Raw genomic sequence first — 18146 nt, 5'->3', positions numbered from 1 at the left:
TTTGCTATCGAAGTTTCCACTCCCTAAACCGAGGAGTGAATTACAAGGAATCTTATCCAGCTCATTTATTACCAGCATCTCCTGTTGGTATATTGAAGGTGAGATTACATTTTCACGTTGCTATGAATTTCAGAGTTTTTGGTAGGTAGATTGTATATTTATTACCACTACTGACAACAACGTCCGCGTAATTGGACATAGGACGCAGTAAAAATCTCAAGGCTATGTGATTGGGCGCCAAAGTTGATCCGAGAGACGCATGATGAGGGAGTTTTCACCTACGAAAAAGCTGAGGAAAAGACTCAAGAAAATCCGCGAAAAAAACACTGAAAATCACATCGAGAGTAAGGATGCCGCGTTGGATAACCTAGAAGAGTCACAGCCTGGCACGAGTATCTCATTGTCGGGAAAATTTGAAGATTTACCTATATCAGAGCCAATTAAGCGTGCTGTCAAGGAAATGGGCTTCACTCATATGACCGATATCCAAGGTAAATGTATTCCACAGCTGCTTGAGCACAGGGACCTGATGGCTTGTGCTAAGACTGGGAGTGGTAAAACACTAGCTTTCTTAATACCTGTTGTGGAACTGATGCTAAACTTGGGTCTGCAGCCTCGTAATGGTACTGGTGCTATAATCATTTCACCAACTCGTGAACTTAGTCTTCAGACTTATGGTGTGTTAGGAGTAAGCTTTTTAATTTTGTCCAAAGCATTTTATAAATAGGAACTCATTCAATTCACGAATTTACGAATTGGCCTTATTATGGGTGGAAGCAACCGACAAACGGAAGCTCAGAATCTTGAAAAAGGTGTGACAATTCTCGTTGCAACTCCAGGAAGACTGCTTGATCATTTGTCAAACACAAAGTTCTTCCTCCGTCATAATCTTAAAGCCCTTGTGATCGATGAAGCTGATCGTTTGTTAGATATAGGTTTCGAAGTGGAAATGCGACAAATTATAAAACTTCTCCCGACGGTGCGGCAAACAATGCTGTTTTCTGCTACCTTGAACGAAAAGACGAAAAACCTAGCCAACGCTGCTCTAAAAGCTTCTTGTGTTATGGTCGGATCAGCTCCCGATACTGAAGCAACTGTTGAGGGATTGGAACAAGGGTATGTCGTCTGCCCTCCTGACAGGCGTTTTTGTCTACTGTATACATTTCTCAAGAAAAATAAAAGTAAAAAGGTAATTTGTGCATATTTCAAGAAAATCCGAATATTGTCTTTACCGTAATTATACATTCTTTCGTATATCTTTCGTTTCGTCACGTTGATGTATTACATAGAATCATTCACTTTGGAGGATCAGTGATGAATACTAGAAACATACGCTTTGCTGAGGAGATTTCTTCACAGTATTTTCACTTTTATGAAACTGCCGTAATTGGCTATAAATATATCCATAGGTTCTAGTCTAGCATAGTTATTCAGTTTATTTACTTGAGTTATTATTTTAATTGCCGCTTTTTGGCGTCCCTGAAGACTTAGGCTTGTTTCTGGATACTATTAGCGCTGACACTATTTTAACGAAACTTAATATTCCTGTGGTGGTTAGACTAAATGTATGGAAGACCTTTGAGCGACGCTAGACTGATATCTACCTACTAACTAGGACTAAATGAGGGTTAATACCGGTACGAGGAATTAGAATTATGACGTACAGTTAATGATTAGAGTTAGAAACTTGATTCAGGGTTTTCATCACGAACTGACATCAGCTATAGTGCCAAAACTCTATTTAGCCAAATCTATGGGTGAATTTCGCACCGAAATCCAAAGCTCGTTGTTTAATTGGTTCGTCCACAAATTATAGCTTCGCCCAAAACTCATTTGAAAGCTTCTCCCTTCTTATTTCAGCCATTATCTTCGCTTGAATCCTTAAGACGAGCCTATCGTACGTCTAGTTTAGTTTAAGTTCAGATAGTGAACATGTGATGAGCAATATGGTGTTGTGACCGAGAATTGCGAATCAGCCAAGTATGTCCACAGATATAGCGTTTTTTTGGCACTAATAGTGTCAAGGAGGTTGAAAATTATTTTCACACTCCCAGTCACCCCATTTACTAGTGAACAACCCATATAATTCTCTACACATTTCAGATTATGGTTTTCATGGCTTCGTGTATGGAAGTTAAGTTTTACTACGAGTTGCTGAACTTTGTGGATACTCCAGTCCTAGCCATCCATGGACGACAAAAACAAGCTAAAAGGACAAGCACCTTTCTTCAGTTTGTAAAAGCTGAATCTGCTGTTCTTTTGTGCACTGACGTTGGAGCGCGTGGCCTAGACATACCAAAGGTAGGTTTTCGATTGGTTTGCTTCTCTTGTTGAAATAATAGTACGACGAAAATGTCTAACAGTGGTTAGGCATACAAGACCGAAGGTCCCATGACAGTATCCTTCACTGAAAAAGCTTTTATAATAAATAAACTAACTAGCCTCGTGCTCGAAATCGGACCACGATTTGCGGTTTACTGCTACCTAAATCGACTAAGTTAATTAGGTAGGTGCCTGCCGCCAGAGCTCTCTTTAGAGTAAAATATTTTTCGTCAAGTACTGGGCAAAATGAAGCAAACATTGCGTATTTTTGCTTGGGGATAACGCTTACAAATATGCAGAGTCTGAGCAATCTGTGTACGAGTGTAAAAATGTTTAAAAGCATCCCTTCCGAAGTGTAAAATTTGATATAAGAAAATTGCGTCAGTATCTAATATAGATGTAGAAGACAAACTGTATAGGCGTTCTGACCGCTTCGTCATAAATTCTACATCGGCTTTGATTGGTAGCTTACAAGATCCCCCTGCAGATTTCAAGTTTTTTGTTGAATTTCACCAACTTATACTGCCAGTAAAATAGTCGTCTGTCCATTGAAGTGAGGATCAATACACAGCTACTCTCTGTATAGATAGGGGAAAGTTACTAATATATAATCATGTATGTCACTTTATGTGTATCAAACTGCTGAGTGAATAACGCATAAACGATATTCCAGCTACTAGATAGAAGTAGTAAACTGGACCATGATGCTACTTCTATTTGAGGTGGTTAGTCATGTTCCATTTGTTTAGCTACTAGTAAATATTGAACTTCAATGAGGACCCCGCTCAATATTCGTTGATTTCATTAATTTTCCGAATTATATTCTTTATGCTAAGCATCTTACTATTGGTGATGTTTATGTTTCGTTTACCATTGTTTAATGTTAAGTGAATTATGGGAGATGTTTTAAATGAGCGAATTTTCGGTGATCAAACTGTATGTAGGATGTTAATCCAGTGATATGATACAGCTGAATGATGGCTATTCATGAGACTGTACTGTTGATTTAAGCTCCTTAATGATTAGAAATCAAAAATAAGACTACGAAGCAGGTGAATAGATTTTTATGCAATAAAATAACGCCCAAATACTAGACATAAACATAGTAGCCATTGGCAATTGTAGGAAATTAGCTCATATGTTGCTCATTTTCCAATCAATTACAGTTTGAGTGTTAGGGTTAATTATCGGGCGTCGTCTCAGTGTGATGTTGAAGTTCTCAGCTAGCTTTATAATATCTTTTGGGCGCAATCGGTCAAAGACACAGCTTTTTTCTGTCGGCTTTGTGCAACAGCGCATAAGCAGATGCTCAAGAACACTGCACTGTAGTGCGAGATACCAAAGTTGTAGTTCCCTTTTAATAAATGCATAGAAAACATGCATTCAAAACCAATATATCAGATGAATTTTCGGTACCTCACTGGAATAATTGGTGAAACCTTACTGTGCTGCTAAACCTGTGTGACATTGATTACCTTGAATTTTAGATACCTAAGCTAATAAATATACAAGTAGTCAAAATCGAAAACAACACTAATAAGCTATTAAAAACTAAGTGGATATATCGTTTTAGCATAGTTTATGAGTTCATCACGCTACATGATAGATCATAAACCATCCTTTTTTTCTACAAGAGCTCACTCGTAGGGTCAGTAGATGTTAGAATCCTTTATCGAGTCATAAACACTTTCGGTCTGCTTTTCGTTGTCTACAATAGTATGTGTGAAAATTTCCTGTGAAGTTGACGTACATTCCTGAAAACCAATCAGGTTAAATTCCTGACGCTTTTAACTATTCTTTACAATATGATAATATCTTTCGTTCTATGCGTCAGCAATGACGTTATTTAACTAGATTTACTTTGAACTTACGTCATCAATGGCGAAGACGAGATATCCGTCTATCAATTAAGGGACGAGTATACTGCGCAGCAGTTCGCTCCGTTCTACTTTATGGCTGCGAAACGTGGCCGTTAAGAGTAGAGGATAGTCGTAAGTTACTAGAATTTGATCACAGATGCCTTAGAAATATTGCTCGCATCTGCTGGGATCACCGGGTAAGTAATAGTGAGGTTAGATACAGGATATTAGGGAATGATAGTAAATCAGTTGATGAGGTCATGAATCTTCATCGACTGAGATGGTTGGGCCATGTGTTACGTATGCCTGAACACCGATTACCACGACGCGCTATGTTGACTAGTATTGGTGATGGTTGGAAGAGAGTTAGGGGCAGCCAAACCAAAACTTATCATCAGTGTTTGAAGTCACTAACTTCTAGTCCTAGCCATGTTGGTTGATGCAGACTAATTGTTTGAGGTTCGCGTGACTATAGTAACCAATAGTTGGAGACTGTGTGATATGGCTCAAAATCGGTCACAATGGTGTAGGTGTATACACCCTGTCTTCCCTTAAACCGTGAGATTTAAATTGCTTCATATCTTTCTATCTTCTTGTACTATATCCTTATATGCAATCTTTCTTTTATATATTACCACCATTAAATTAACTAATAGCTAGTAACGTACATGGTTAAAATGTCAAGGATTAAAACCCCTACGCTTATTTACGTGAGCCAGACTCATGACTAGATTTCCAAACGTATTCTCATAATGCATTTAAATGACTTATTCCGTTTCTTGTAAATAGATATGCAGATGTATCATAATCAATTAATAAATTATTTAGTGTTTTGCACACTCATTTTATCCTTCAAATAAAAGATATATGTTACTTTAAAGTTTCTTGAATATTCAGTGCAATAGCCTCATTTTTCTGCAGTGTGTTACTGTATTATTTACTGGCTTACTCTTATTAGGTTGATTGGATTTTACAATATGATCCACCTGATGATGCCAAAGAGTATATACATCGAGTTGGTCGTACAGCTCGAGCAGGCAGCACGGGAAATGCTTTACTAGTGTTGAGACCTCATGAATTGGAGTTCCTGTCAATTTTACGAAAAGCTCGCGTTAAGGTTGTGGAGTATGAAATAGCCAATTCAAAGATGGCGGATGTGCAACCTGCTTTGGAGAAGTTGATCAAAAACAACTATTTCCTTGCTCTTTCCGCTCAGGAAGCCTTCAAAGGTATAGTTCGTGCTTACGCTTCGTCTGGCCTAAGCTGTTTTAATGTAGATGAACTAGACTTGGCCGCAACAGCAAAAACATGTGGACTAACAATTACTCCCAAGGTGGATTTGAATGTAAAATCAAAGAGAACACGAGAAAATCCTGGCCAAAAGCGTTATAAACCTTTTGGTGTATCTGATAAAAAAGCCAAGAAAGCTAAAATTTATAAACGAATATCTTAATTATATGTAATTCTTCACGCTCTATGTATATATCACAAACATTTTCTGTTATAAATAATATACAACTCAAGTAAATGAAAACAATGAGAAATATATAAATTAAAGTAATAAATATTTTTTCGCTATATACATGGTTTCATAGATATCCAGAGTATTTTTCATACAGCTGTTCTACTTCTTGCTGTATAGAACCGGTATCTGTGTGTGGTATGGGATATCTATGTTGACCAAATAAACCTCGAGCTTTGTTTAATTTATACAGTGCTGTTTTGTAATCTAAGTAAGACAAAGAACATTTAGCTTGATACAGATACAGTGCAGCGTAGTGGTTTGGGCGCAATTCCTCAGCCTGTTAAATCAAACAAATGAAATAACTCAATTAAACGAAAGTTGAACGCAAATAAATATTGAACTAAATTCTTTTAATCTGTGCTTACTTTTTCAAATGCCGTCTCGGCTTCCTCAATGGTAGATGTCGGAGGCTTGCCAAATAACCTTGATGCAATCTGACGCTCGATCCACGAAATATTATACACCTAGGATTGAAATAAAAAACAGAAGCAGTTAGGAGAATGTGTCATTGATACTGTTGGTCGTCCCTGCGTATGTCTAACAAGAGAATGGATATCCTGCTCATGAAGTGTATTATTTGGTTTCTTTCAAAGAAAGAATAAGCCTTCTGCATTAATCTATGTTAGTACCGAATTCTAATCTGAATTCGCTCATGTCCCTATCCTTTTTCTCTTTCCAAACTTATTTCACTGTATTATACCCCTCCAATAACATCTTCAAACCCTAATCTTTCACATAATGCTTATACTCTTACTACTTCTACCACTATGGGATTCGAATCGACAACTTCATCTTTGTGCTAATGTGGTATGGCAACTCGAACTGATGTACGTACGTACGAAGTTCTACGTTGTGACTGACTGACTGAATCTATGGTAGTACAGTGGGTTTTTTTAAAGAGCTGTAAAGACACGAAGTATTATCAAAAACTTCTGACGAACGAGAAATCTTATTGCATATGGAGTAGCCAAACGTAAAGGACTAAGAATTTATTATTCGAGATGCAACATACATAGTGTTCAGAAAGGGCGACAGAAGGAAAATATGAAATTTGAGAGGTAAATCGGTTTGTTTGAAATTAATTTTACTGTGTTCGCTGATAAGATATTTGTATCTTCCCTATGGATGATGAGAAAACTGTTTTCAACAAGCTAAATTATTACGAGCAATAAAATTTTCTGAATGACAGCAAGTTACATACCTCATAACACCAACGACCTTGTAGATAATAGGATAGGGCATCAGAAGCGTCAAGCTTAATTGCGGTGTCAATTAATTCCTTTAACGAAATATAAAAAAATAGTTTTGAGATATACAATAAAGTGCGGTATTTAAAATTATTAACAAGTGGGCCCAGAAAAGCAAGACTGGACGTGTATGCACACATATCTAATTCAAATTACCTACATGAGGACTTGTACTTCACGTTAGCCGAACTAGTTTAAGATCTATAGCATTTAGTAAAAGGTTAAGGCCATTATGCATGGTGCATATGTTCATTCACGAGGTTAACTCCTTATGCTTGTGAAATTAGGCTTAAGTTGCACAACCCCTCAGCGACTGAGGACTAACGGATTTTCTTTCTTATAACTAACCAATGGAAGTGTGACGATACATCGCATGAAGAATTTCCATAGTGATGCTTATCAATACGTCGAAAAAAGAGGCTTTATATATTGCACTTCCTAAAGATGAACCCGAGAAAAATATGATATTCTTTGCTTGTGTTAACATGATATTAAAAGACTAATCCTCACATGTAGACACTTGAATCCTTAATATATTTAAGATTTTTAAGGATGAATATATCAAAAAACCATAACAGTGGTTGCCTAAGTATAGTACGCAACTATGACAGAACAATGTACACTTTTTACGGAAACATTCGCTAATTACACATTGGTAATAATCGCTGTCAACAGATACAAACCTAATCGTATAAAAACGAAAAAAATCTACATGATTAGTAATTCTCTTAAGTAGCTCACCACTTACAAGTCTACATACTCGGATTTAAGCCACTGTATGGGACCTAGTGGTACTACTCGGTTGCCAGAAGTGAGGTATGTGGGATCAAGTTTTAAAAACAAGCCCCATGTAATGCGACCCAAGTGCTTGGACCACTAATTCGCTACTGAGGACCTACATATTCACAGTAGCATTCACCAATATTGCTAGAAAATCAGATACAAAAATAAACTGATACATCATATTTGTCTGTATTTATGCACATCGTTGAGGTCGCTTAATTTTTTTTGTTACTTGTCCACTAAACTATTTATTTGTAATGAACAATATTTGGATTTCTTCCCATATAGAATGTCAAATGATGTGAATGGAACTAAATAAAAAAGCAAGCATAGTTCATCAAGATAACTTGCCTTAAATTCATAACCATACTCTATTCTTTGTTGAGCATTGAGGTAAGATGAATAGACACCAACTAAAATAGCTAACCATTTATATATTGGAGCTAGTTTTGTTGGATCGTTATCCAATGGTGGTGGAGGAGCTCTTTGTGCAAGGCTTAACGCTCGACGTGCATATTTTATTCCTGACTCAATAAACTGGCGACGAGTTTGCACTTTATAAGCAATATCATTTAAAGTATGTTGACTGTGTAATGCATCATCCTTTTGTGGCACAGCTTCATCTAATGGCGCTTCTTCACTGGCTAGTAAGTAGCACGAGCTAAACGCCACAAGAATTCTGGGCAATAGCGATACTGTAACAAATATGAAACAGAAAGATTGGAAACAAAAGTACAATTGTACATTCACACAAATTATGTTTATAAATTAAGAAAAAAACTTAATACAACTCTGTAACTGCATGAAAGTTCATACATCTGTTACAAAATCGATAGTTTTAATCCTATAAAACGTTATAGATGAAAAACTTGGGCAAAATCACCGAGACTTGTAATTTGTCTGAGTGTTAATATATTAGGCCAGGAAGAATTGCCAAAATGTCTCGAAAATCGGCATTCGTTTGGTGTGAAATGAGTATTAAAATGGAATTACACTCAGTTCCTCTTTGCTACTTAAACTTGTGTTGATTTAATTCAGTTACTTATTGATTTACTCTGAAAAAAATACCTTACACTAAATCACAAAATGTCAGAAATACTAATTTCTACTCATTAGGATATCAGGAATATATCGTTACTTTATTATTAACATTCTACGCAGCTCTCAACTTATTTGAAATTTTCAAGTCTTATCTTAGCAATGGTATCTATAATTCAAAATAACAACAATTACAATTGATAGTACTCAATTCTCGTACAATTTACATATGCTATCACATTTCGCTTGTAATATATCCAAATAAAATATAACCCTACAGACTGAATTATTTTTCATTTCTTCAATTATATTTTTTGGTCGAGCTTTATCGACGAGCAAACTCGTTATCAGTTTCCAATCCAGAATTACAGAAAATCACCCAACAAATCTGATTCAAGATCTAACAACCATTATTTTTATATTTTACTTACAGCAAATATCAAAACGTCATATTAGAGGTATCTCTGACACTATTTTCGGTCTCTTATAGAGTACTATTTCTCTCAAAGTTGCAAATACCCTTTATTGAGGAATACAAATCAATTAGAAGTACAACTTTAAGGCATCCTACGAACTTTCTTTAACTTCAAATACTACTTTTGAGAAACAATTTCAGTATATTTTACTGTTATCTAACAAATGCAAACACCGACAGAGAAAAACTGCAGCTTAGGTTGATGCATTTTGTGGTGTTACGTTCTCTAAGCCTTGAGGATATAATTTTAGAAACACCGATTTGTATTTCAAGCAGGTGCAGATGATGTCGTCCAGGATGATGACTAAAGCTCTCAAATTAAACCATATAGCTCACAGAATGTAACACCACTAAAACTCAGACATTACTTTCTGCTTTGATAGACATATGAACAAAATAATGAATGGAGCATAATTATTACAATAAGTTCCACTGCACATACATATTTTTGGAATATCGATCATAAAAAAACATTGGGAATTCAATTAGCGCACAACTGTAGCAATAGAATAAAAATTCGTACCTTTTGCATGTATACTAGACATCTAGCATAAGCTTGTATGCCTGGATTGATATCATTGTCATTAGGATGCATTTGTAAGTCACTTGATGAAGACTCACCTAAAGCATGATCAGCCAGTTTATCTATTTCCTCTAGCACTTCCGCCGGAACTTGGACTGTCGTCGACCAATACAAAGAGTTGTTGCTTAGATGACTACAAACACTTTGAAATGAATTTGCCGACGATAAAACTTCCTCTGGAAATTTACCAGACTGAATCGATGGAGAATTCAAGCTTCCATTGTGAAAAAAACAGAAGAAAAGTATGGCACAATAATGTAAACGTCAGAGATAGTTTCCATGGATAAATAGCCCGATTCAATTCTGACAAAGAATATATTAGCCTTAGTCCTGCAAACAACATCAAACTTAGTCAAGACCAATTTATTCTGCTCTCCATAAATTTATGCAGTTCGTGTTAAAATACTGTTTACATTAGAACGCGTGGATCGGGTTTATACATGTAATCCGGCAATTTGAAGATTTTACGATAATCTAATTCTTGCAAAAACCATTTCACTGAATTTACAAAATAATGAAAGTCACTATCAAAAGTCACAGCCAGCTGATAATCAAAGAGGCCAGAACAACGAATGGACGAATTTAATGCAGTGTTTAGATCTTTTTTATCTAACTGTAATGATCGAAGTAACTATTTCTTCTCAAATTGTGAAGGATTGTGAAAGTAAGACATGAAGTACTGAGTTTAAATAAGAGGTTTCTTAGAGTATCAAGAGATCCAGACCGACTTCTAGACTTACATGGACGTTTTCTTGATAAATTTGGCACTTAGATCTAAAAATAACGCTTAAACAGGAAATACTTTTGATGAAATTAAACCTGAAAGTTTGAGAGTACCACTCCATGTTCCAACTATGCCCATCGATATCAAATCAATGTTTAATTCTAACTGTCGAGACGTTCTGTTTTTCATAAATCGAATCTTTTTCAGTACGATGTTGTTTTTCAGATCTGACCGCCATAATTATTTATTTTAGCAATAACTGAAAAGTGAGAGTGACTGCACAAAAAATAATGACAAAGGGTCGAAACCAACTAGAACTTACTCATCACCGATATTTTCTACATCAAAGTAGTTTTCGTAATCATCATCTAGGCCATAGTCATCATCGGCTATAAAAACTGGTGGGACGTCATCCTAAAAGAGTAATGTATGGGTAAGACAAAACATAGTAAACAAAATATATTTGGAGATGTTTTGACCAATAAAATGACAAAGTTGACACAACAGTTAGAGGTAAAACTTCATCAACTGTTTGGTTGCTTTTGCTGTCAATCTTATGTAACCTTTGTAAGATCGAATAAATAAATCATGGTCGAGTCATCTCTCCTAAATATGTAGATGAATTTAATTCCATAGAAATCATTCGGTCAGAGAACAGGTGTCGTGATATCCAATCTCCTCCAAATCTAAGGCTTGTTGTCAAGGGGATTTACCTGTTTGGTCTATTCAATCTAGTCTTGGTTAATTCACAACCATATTTATTGCTTAATAGTAATGCTGAACAGCTGAAGGTATGTGTAGGACGTTGTACCATAAGGAGCAATTACAAATTCTACCATGAGATACAAAGATGAAAGCATCCGTTTGGTTTGCTCTAATCGAAGTTGTACATAATAGTTGGCATCTACAAAATGTATTAAATAACTGAAGGGTAATGAACTAGTTCACACATGTAGAATCAACAGTCCCAATAAAATAACTAAGTAAATTAGTATATGTTGCAGTCTTTTCGAACTATTGAATCATGCATTAGAAAATACTGATCTCTAAATAGAATTGGTGTGGTGATGACATCATCAAGTCAAGAGAGGTAAACCGACTTATTGTTTTATGGAAAATCAAATAGTAGCTTATGGAATATGAAAATCATACATTAAAAACATTATTTGCATATTCTCCTTCAATTGTTCTCTATACACTTCGTTGTCCTTCTGATTCTGTTATTTCAATAACTTGTTGATTTCCTTCCTCTTCTAGTCATCTCACTCTTCTATTGGTAAGCATTCTACTTTCCATTCCTGCTACATACTACTTATATCTGTCCGCTAAGTATTGCATACCACACAATATTGCGAGACACTGAACATTTCCCAGAAATTTAAATTATGTTAAGGCCATATGAATTACTTACAGTACTGAGATTGGTTTGCTGGTCCAAGTATGAGAAGTTTGGTATATGAGAAATCCCCTCTATCAATTGGTATGGAATGATAACACTAAACTTATTATTGTTTCTACTGATCGTACGGTGATTTTAACTAACATTCCAGTTTAGCGTATCAGTCGCATTTAGAAATTTATGTAACTGAATATTTCAGTACAAACAGAAATATTCATTGTCCCAATTCAGAACAAATAAAGTGGTAACGCAAAATATTCATTAATATAGATCGCTACAGGACCTTAATATAAACAATGAATAGTTGGTGTTTAAAGCTGACGAAAAAATTGTTCAAAAACATATGAACGAGCTTCTAATGAACATATCATGTAGTTTGCTTAAAATCTCTTCACAAATACATTACACTATTTGAGGTTCGAATTGCCGTACTTCAAATATAACCAAATCTCATAACAGTATGATTCTTTCAAAGTGTAACTTTATAATGATTCATCTTATTTCCATTTAACTATACGGCGTTTTAAATATCGTGAACTCAAGTAGCATGAAAGCGAAAAACTTATATCCCAACTCTAAAAATCGATTAAATGTGTAATTGATGTCCAGACAATATGAACTAATACAATATTATGACTAACTGAACACTCCTGATGGTGAAAGATTTTAACATTGAGTGTATGAGAACTCAATAAAAATGAAAACAACTTAAGAATAAACCACAAACTTGTTGTGTGTAATATCTAGACACAATACTTTTCTGAACAACAAAAAATCACCATAACTTTTCAGAAACTATCAGAATTTATAGTTAGTCAGTCAGCTACAACGTAGAACCAGGCATATATATGCATCGGTCCAAGTTGCTACACCTCGTTAACATAAGATGAACACCGAATTCATAGAAGTAGTTACTTCAATAGTAGTAATATATAAAAGAAAGATTGCATATAAGGATATAATACAGAGAGAAAGAATTAGTTGGCAGAATGGTATACAGTGATTTTAATCTCACAGTTTGAGAGAAGAACAAGAGTGTATACACCTACACCATTGTGACCGATTTTGAGCCATATCACACAGTCTCCAACTATTGGTTACTATAGTCACGCGAACCTCAAACAATTAGTCTGCATCAACCAACATGGCTAGGACTAGAAGTTAGTGACTTCAAACACTGATGATAAGTTTTGGTTTGGCTGCCCCTAACTCTCTTCCAACCATCACCAATACTAGTCAACATAGCGCGTCGTGGTAATCGGTGTTCAGGCATACGTAACACATGGCCCAACCATCTCAGTCGATGAAGATTCATGACCTCATCAACTGATTTACTATCATTCCCTAATATCCTGTATCTAACCTCACTATTACTTACCCGGTGATCCCAGCAGATGCGAGCAATATTTCTAAGGCATCTGTGATCAAATTCTAGTAACTTACGACTATCCTCTACTCTTAACGGCCACGTTTCGCAGCCATAAAGTAGAACGGAGCGAACTGCTGCGCAGTATACTCGTCCCTTCCCGACCGTTGCTGCTACCTTGACGTGGTGGTCCGGCTTGCCTATCGTGATGAACCAATCGAGCTATGCTGGCTGGAACAATCGTTCCTCGAGGTCCTACCATGCAAGACAGGTCGGTTGAAGAGCGGTGAGACTAAAAGCAGCAAACCCAAGGTCCGAAGGCGAAGTCGTACTGCTGACTGTACAGAGGTGTGACAGCAGTAAGGTGTTTCCTTCAGACAACCAGCATGACAGCGATGCTGCCTTCCCACAAGGAGGGGTAGGGTTAGAAAAGGTCGACCCTAAAAATGCACACCTCGCCTTGTCTCACGGATATCCGTCTCCGGTGGTAAGGTTTTTTGAAGAACGGAGCTAACACAAAAACTACCCACAAAAAGGTCGTGTGTGACCGACCTCAAGCAGTTGTCCCTTGGGCACTGCGGTTACGTTCTCAGGTCATTAAGACCACTTCTAACCCAATTTCCTTTTCAGGTACCTCTAGAAGAACCCTTCCACGGTGTGGGCAACCGGGAAGTGATAACTGCCCTCATACCTCTAACAGCATATATATACTCGTCCCTTAATTGATAGACGGATATCTCGCCTTCGCCATAGGTGACGTAAATTGGCAAAAGCCAAACGAGATTTTTGAATACGTGTAGAGATTTCGTCAGACACCAACCCATTAGGGCTGGTCAGACTTTCAAGATAAGTGAAGTTGTAGACGTATTCGACTACTTCGCTCCCCATCCTTAGTTCAGGCCAGTCCTGAAGCAACAACTAGCATTTAGAGGGGGAGAAACACATCCCAAACATCCTGGAATTATCGCCTAGTGCTACCAAAAGATTCTGTATTTTGTCAGCGTTTTCACTAGACAAGACTATATAATCTGCGTTTTCATGAAATATGTTTAGATATTAAACAGAAATCTTCCCGTTTATTAAACGTAGGTCAACCAGTTTGATTATTTTGCATTAAGATTACAGAATATAAGCCGTATCGCAGAAAATACTAAATATTAGAAAATATTTTAACCGCTGGCATTAAATTACCACAGCTAAACAGCAACGAGTGAATAAAACCTCCAATAAGGAAATTAATGTTTTAAGTTTAAATGACGCATTTTCTGGGAAAAACAACATCCACTCACCGGTCAAAATAAAAATGAATTAAAGAAATTATTTCGGTCCCCAGTTGATCGATAGTTTAATATGAATACTTATTTCCAACAAAATACTTTCATTCAGACATAAGGCAGTCTTACCAATCGAAACAAGATTAGATAAATTACGAATTTAAAATCCAATATATGGCGATGATGGTTGAATAACCCATATATTAATAAAACTAACTTACACATAACATTTAATCTTTCAACTGCATCCCTAAATAGAAAGCATTATGTATGCTGCTGGAAAACCTGGTCTTCGGACAGTTACTTTCTCGCCAATGAACTAAACAATGTATCAGTCAGTACTCTTATATCTAGTGTCTCCAACTACTAGGTAATCAACTGTTTCTTTAGTTTATTGACTGTATTAAAACACAATTTGACAATTTGAACCTGAAAACGACGTTAGCTACCAACTAAGGACTGTTTAGCTGTAAATATTAACGTGGTATTTAGAAAAGGATTATTTAGGTTGCTAATCTAAAGATGCACTATCCAATTGACTTATGTCTGCTGTTTTGACCAACTATAGAATTCGTCAGGTCGATAATAAATTTATATACTTATAGTTAACTAGAAACCTGTCTTCTAGTCCTTAGCTAGCCTTGATATGTATCTTAAGATTTGGAAAAACCTGTGTCACAAATTTATATATCACCGAATACCGCACCTAACAATTAAAAATCTTATCTCGATATAACCATCTTACTGAGACGATATTATGGCGACAAAAACAACGTAAAAAAATACTTACATTGTCTTTGCTATCCAAACTCTTTATATGACTATTATATAATTCATTACGCAGTTCCGATAATTCTGCTCTAACGCTAACTAACTGTTCAGTCATATGACGCAATTGTTCACTCTGTTTATCACGTTTCAAGAATAGTAATAAACCATTCAACAGATGATGTGAAAGGACACCTAGTGCGAATCCTAGTCCAGCACCCAGGAGAGCACTTAAAAATGTACGCTTGTCTATACGTCCACAACTCAATAATCTAGCGCCGAAAATAGTCCCAGCAGTTGCAGATTTCGACAATCCGACGTTCTCACTGTTCCCCATGATATCTATAGTTTTGAAATAAAATGAAAAAATTTGCTACATAAAGTTTAACTTTGGAATATTATAAGGAACCTCATGTAATTGAAATCCACAAACGACAGTGAAAACAAGATTCATAGGTAACAGAAAATCCGTGAGATGCAGTCATTTAACACTAACTAAATGCACGTTCAGAAACTAAGCCATGAGCTACACTTTTTCGACAGATAACGATTTTAAGTGGTTTGAAAAACAAAAATATATAGGGGATATTGAAACTTATAAACAGGTATATTAAAAACAAAATACTCAGTAAAAGCGTTAATTAGCAATCGGAAGTTGTGTCACTTTACTGTCTTTGTTGAAGTAAAATATACATCATGACATTCCATTACTTTGATTCTAACATTTAAATTAATCTTCAACCTACAATAGTAATATTTAAAAAACTAGGGTGGGCACAATAACTTCCATCCACCTCATATTTATGCATCTTGTCTAAAGCAACGATCTTTATTCCCAGATGATACACGAAAATAAGAGCACTACTGCAAGTTGATGACGAAAAGCAAATTCAATGCTAATGAAGAACATACTAAATTTTGGAACTGAGTTTATCTAACAAAAACGAAGAGTAATATGCACGAGAAATGCAATCAAAATAACTGTACTGAAAAACTAACTTTATGAATCATTAAGAACAGAAACATGTTACTTCGAGCATAAAGGGTTGATGAAACATAAGTATCAAGGTACCCTTCCTCAAAAAAATGAAATTAGAGAAAAGTAGGAAGGATGTCACTGATAATAATGTCGATATTCAGGAAATCTTGTTACTACGTAATCTTATATATTGAATAGGACTACTTAAAAAAAATATACACTAGTGTATTTACAACAAAGTGCTACAAATGTGCCACAGAATTTTAAATTGATCTTACATAGGGAATGTCTTAAGGACCAACCTAGATACATGCGTTTCTCAACTACTCTGAACCATTCACCGTAGACAGTAAGTAGAAACAGGATTCTAAAAAAATTGAACAGGTACTTAGTATTAGGTTTCAAATGTTAAACGAACAATTGTGATTGGTAATCATTTATCTTATCGCATATCAAAATAGTAATGCTACCATACAGAATTTCAGGTTTTCTAGACACTAAGTATTTTTATTGTCACCATAAAACTCCCTTTAAATCTCCATCACAAATAACATTGGCTCCAATTTTTAAGGGAAGAGAGGAAATCATGACACTCTGTCTCCGTCGCTGGTATGGGAAATAAGGTTTTTTAGCATTAATTTTTCTAGCAGAAATCAGAAGGCATGTGATAAAAAGATGGAACATTAAGATCTTAAGGATACTGAAGGCATATATAACACTTATTGCCTCAGCATTTTAATTTTTTTATAGGAGACAATTTACCGAAGTATTTAGGCGAAAAGGTTAGTGGAAAATGGGATATATTCTGCAGATTAATAAATGCAATCATGAATCAGCTAACGTAAATAAGGTGGTTTCAAGAACCATAATACATGAAAAATATATAAAATACATTGAAAGTTGGTGCCGAAACGTTTTTCAGATGATACTTAGAATAATAAGTCTGAAAACAAAAACGTCCTACGAAAAATATTACTAAAAGGATTGGTTGAAGTTAGACATTAACACCGTTGGGTGCCGGCTCAGTGGTCTATCGGTTAAGGGCTCTGGCTCGAGATTGGTAGGTCCTGGGTTCGAATCTCGCGAGAGCGGGATCGTGGATGCGCACTGCTGAGGAGTCCCATAATAGGACGAAACGGCCGTCCAGTGCTTCCAGGTTTTCGATGGTGGTCTGGCCTCAACTGACTCATGATCTTAATTATATAAAAGGAAATAGACAGCTATCGATGAAGTTAATGGTTACGAAAATCCTACGGAAATACTATTCAGAACTTTTAGTTTTACATTAAGAAAAATATACTCAAAATAAATTATGAACACCAACCCAATCACATATGATGGAGAAGCTTTGGAAGATATAGAAACTTTCACGTACCTGGTCAGCATAATCGATGAACAAGGATAATCTAAAGCAGATGAGTAGGCAAGGATCGGCAAAGCAAGGACAGTATTCCTACAGTTGAAGGACATATGGAATTCAAAACAACTGTCTGCAAGCCAATATCAAAGTCACAATCCTCAATACGAGCGTCAAAACTGTCCTACCGTATGGAGCTGAAACATCGAGAACTACTACAACCATCATCGGAAAGGTACAAGTATTTATGAACAATTATCTACGTACGATACTGAATGTCCGTTGACCAAATGCCATCAGCAACAGCCTACTGTGAGAGAGAACAAACCACCTTCCAGCTGAAGATGAAATTAGGAAAGAACGCGGGAAGTGGATTGGATACACTGAGGAAATCACCAAACTATATCATGAGACAAGTGCTAACTAGGAATCCTGAAGGGAAACGAA

At 36.0% G+C, this 18146-nt stretch overlaps 2 protein-coding genes across 2 annotated transcripts; one reads left to right on the top strand and one right to left on the bottom strand.

The window, feature by feature from the left end:
* Window positions 1-220: 220 nt before the first annotated feature.
* On the top strand, window positions 221-5743 carry Smp_094020 (putative dead box ATP-dependent RNA helicase). The gene is made up of 4 exons (XM_018794027.1): window positions 221-688; window positions 728-1189; window positions 2104-2301; window positions 5140-5743. Exons 1-4 carry the CDS (start codon window positions 260-262, stop codon window positions 5632-5634), a joined length of 1584 nt encoding a protein of 527 aa, XP_018648481.1. The 5' UTR covers window positions 221-259; the 3' UTR covers window positions 5635-5743.
* Window positions 5744-5770: 27 nt separating this feature from the next.
* Window positions 5771-15705, bottom strand: Smp_173640 (hypothetical protein; the record flags this gene model as incomplete). The annotated part of the gene is made up of 9 exons (XM_018794026.1): window positions 15386-15705; window positions 10879-10970; window positions 9773-10046; window positions 8084-8339; window positions 7969-8047; window positions 7853-7880; window positions 6908-6985; window positions 6072-6170; window positions 5771-5983 (listed from the first exon to the last, which is right to left on the bottom strand). The coding sequence occupies exons 1-9, from the start codon at window positions 15698-15700 to the stop codon at window positions 5771-5773; spliced, it is 1434 nt and encodes a 477-aa protein (XP_018648480.1). The 5' UTR covers window positions 15701-15705.
* Window positions 15706-18146: the final 2441 nt, after the last annotated feature.

Source organism: Schistosoma mansoni, chromosome 1, assembly GCF_000237925.1.
Source record: "Schistosoma mansoni strain Puerto Rico chromosome 1, complete genome".
NCBI lineage: Eukaryota > Metazoa > Platyhelminthes > Trematoda > Strigeidida > Schistosomatidae > Schistosoma > Schistosoma mansoni.
Note: the sequence above shows the minus strand (reverse complement) of the source record. Positions and strands in the feature narration are given on the sequence as shown.